Consider the following 3310-nt stretch of genomic DNA (forward strand, 5'->3'; position numbering starts at 1 on the left):
CTCCAAAAATATTTACACACAAGAAAAGCTCATTTAGGACAGATAATTCAAGCATAATCCTTTAATTTCATGCAGGAAATAAAGTGTGTGGAGTCAAAATAAGAGTTGTATCAAAATGCAACTTACTTTGCAAAATTTAAACGTACTCTAAAAGAGCGCTTCTCAACCTTTTTTTTTACTCGAGGACCATTTTGATTCTCACATTTTTTTTAGGCCCACCTACCAAAATTTTAAGAAAGCGATATGATTATTGTCTCGACTCAAAGATAGACAATGATTATAATGGGCATATTAGTGCCTATAACATTAGGTAGCCCGGCCTTTGAGCCCCTCCTCCAAACGTATACAACCATGACAACAAAAAAAGGTCAAGTCCAGCCCAGCAAAATGTTGTTTGAATAAAAAGAGAAAAATCAAACTCGCATAACACTGAAAATTTCATCAAAATCGAATGTAAAATAATAATAATATAGGGTAACGATTTAGTTGAACTTTGGTTCACAACACAAAAAACAGAAAATAACGAAGAGTTACCTCGAAATTTTCGGCTGCTAACTGCAACCTTCGTCAGCGATGTGACCCGATTTGACCTTAGTGACGTAATGATCGATGATCGGGTCGTAGACATTCGGAAGCTTGTATCGCCCCCCGTCTCTGTTGAGAGAAGGTCTGAACGCCCGGATGTAGATGGCCTCTTTCACACCTCTCTCGAAGTACCGCGGCTCCCTGTCCAGCACTTGTACTTTGTTGATGTCAACACAATGGCCAGGGGATTCGATGTGGATGTGCTGAGATACCTCGGAGGAAGTGGAGCTAGGGCGTCGGTGTTCAAGGAATCTTGTCCTAAGGGAACGTTCTGTTTCTCCTATATAAGATTCCTGACATAGACCCTTAGTCGTCTGTCCTTGACAAGGAATCAAATAAATAGGACCGGTGATATCCTTCTTCTCTGTCTTATCTTTCGGCGCAACCAAGTACTGTCTAAGGGTCCTTGTTGGTTTGTAACACACCCTAATGCCAAATTGACTGAAATTCCTACGAAGGGCTTCCGATAATCCTTTAACGTACGGAAGTACAATCTGTCCTTTGGGTGGCTTGGGGTTGTCCTTTCTAGGCGGAGACTTTCCTTTAGCTGAGTTATCGATCTTGTTGAAGACCCAACTAGGATAGCCGCACTTGGAGAGAGCCTGTTTAACGTGTGCTTTTTCCTCAGAAACGGTGACTGGGTCTGTGATAACCGCTTCCGCTCGATGGAAAAGAGTCTTGATCACACCAAGCTTATGTTCAAGTGGGTGATTAGAGGAAAAGTTCAGGTATTGGTCGGTGTGCGTAGGTTTACGGTAAACTTTGATATCCAAGTTGCCGTCTGGTTGAATAACCGTCAAAGTGTCAAGAAATGCCAGCGACCGTCCTTCCTCACCTTCAGTGGTGAATTGAATGTCCGGATCAATCAAGTTCAGATGATCAGTAAATTCCTGCGAGAATTCTTTCTTGAGTTTAGTGTGTGTATCATCAACATATCGAAACCACCATATTGGAGGATGAGGTGCTGACTCAAGAGCTAATTGTTCAAAATGTTCCATGTACAGATTACAAACAATGGGGGAAATTGGCGATCCCATCGCTGCTCCATGGATCTGCTGATAATATATGCCATTGTGAACAAAATAAGTACATCGCAGGCAAACATCCAACAGTTTCACAATGTGGTCCACTGATAGGCGAGTCCTATCTTTCCAAGTGTTCACGCTCTGAAGTTTGGATTGGATAATCTTCAGGGCCTTGTCAATAGGAACTGAAGTGAAAAGAGCTGTCACGTCATATGATCTCAGTTCCTCGTCTTCCTCAACACGCGCATTCTTAATACATTCAGCAAAAGATTGAGAATCAGTTACATGGTGACAAGTCTGACCAACTAAAGGTGACAAAATGTAGGCAAGATGCTTGGCACAGTTATAAGTAATTGATCCAATACTACTTACAATCGGTCGAAGTGGAATGTTCGGTTTATGGATTTTAGGGAGACCATAAAACTTAGGAGGGGTATCTGTAGTTGGGTATAACCTGCGATATTCGTCTCTGTTGATACCACCGTCTCTCTCTATTTCTTGTAGAGCACTAACAAGTTCCTTCTTATACTTGCTTGTAGGATCCTTCGAACCAAGTTTCTTGTAAGTGTTGGTATCATTCAAAAGAGATTCACATTTGCTATTATAATCACAAGTGTTCAGAATAACCACAGTCCTACCTTTGTCTGCTGGTAAAACTCTGATGTTCTTATCTTTCTTCAAATCGTTCAAAGCCTCAGTTTCTTCTTTGTTGAGATTGGGCTCGAGTTTTCTCGGTCGGCTCAGTAATCCAACGACTTTAGATCTCAACTCAGTAGCACTGCGTTCGTTCAACTTACGGCATGCGGTTTCCGTACTAGTGATGATGTCAACAACGGGAACCTCTGTAGGCGCTACGGAGAAATTAAGCCCTTTCACTAACACCGACAATTCAGAATCTCTCAACAGACGATCAGAGCAGTTTTTCACCCATTTACCGATGCAATCTGACGCGATGTTTGTGTTAAAATTCCGAGAATTTTCCGCGTTTTTCTTCTCCAACAACCGAGCGAATTTGTTTTGCTGTCGTGTTTTGGAAGCCTCGTGTTCTTTGACCTGTGACCTCTCCACTCGCGTTTTCACTTCCGATATGACGTCACACGGCAATTCATTCGAAATGGCGGCATTCAAACGTTCCTTTTCACTGTTGAGAAAGTTGATCTTTCCAACTATTTGTCCAACACGTACATTTAATAAAGCTCTCTCTGCTTTGCGTAAGATGTTATCCGCTTTACCCCCCTTGACAGCGCTCGACAGTTGTAGACTCACAGGTGTGACCCTGTTGTGTTTACAATGCAAGCTGAACCGAAGGTGGTTGCGATAACGAGCGATCTTCTGCCCAGTTCTTTCCAAATGTCTAATTCGATACAAGCAATCCTTGCCAAAATCATTACGAATACGATTATGAAAGTTCATCTGTGTTGGTAAAAGATAACGATTTAGTTGAACTTTGGTTCACAACACAAAAAACAGAAAATAACGAAGAGTTACCTCGAAATTTTCGGCTGCTAACTGCAACCTTCGAAGGTTGCAGTTAGCAGCCGAAAATTTCGAGGTAACTCTTCGTTATTTTCTGTTTTTTGTGTTGTGAACCAAAGTTCAACTAAATCGTTATCTTTTACCAACACAGATGAACTTTCATAATAATAATATAGGGTATTTATATTGCGCACATATCCACCTTGTTAGGTGCTCAAGGCGCT

The 3310-nt window shown here is 41.6% G+C and overlaps 1 protein-coding gene across 1 annotated transcript; it reads right to left on the reverse strand.

The window, feature by feature from the left end:
• Window positions 1-551: 551 nt before the first annotated feature.
• On the reverse strand, window positions 552-3023 carry LOC129282974 (uncharacterized). Its single transcript, XM_054918824.2, has one exon. The coding sequence runs from the start codon at window positions 3021-3023 to the stop codon at window positions 552-554; it is 2472 nt and encodes an 823-aa protein (XP_054774799.2).
• Between the last annotated feature and the right edge of the window lie 287 nt (window positions 3024-3310).

The sequence above is a fragment of the Lytechinus pictus genome, chromosome 14 (genome assembly GCF_037042905.1).
Source record: "Lytechinus pictus isolate F3 Inbred chromosome 14, Lp3.0, whole genome shotgun sequence".
In the NCBI taxonomy this organism is placed as follows: Eukaryota; Metazoa; Echinodermata; class Echinoidea; order Temnopleuroida; family Toxopneustidae; genus Lytechinus; species Lytechinus pictus.

Bases quoted from the DNA above. Each gene is read 5' to 3' on its own strand.
- LOC129282974 (XM_054918824.2), bottom strand. From the start codon at position 3,023: ATGAACTTTCATAATCGTATTCGTAATGATTTTGGCAAGGATTGCTTG.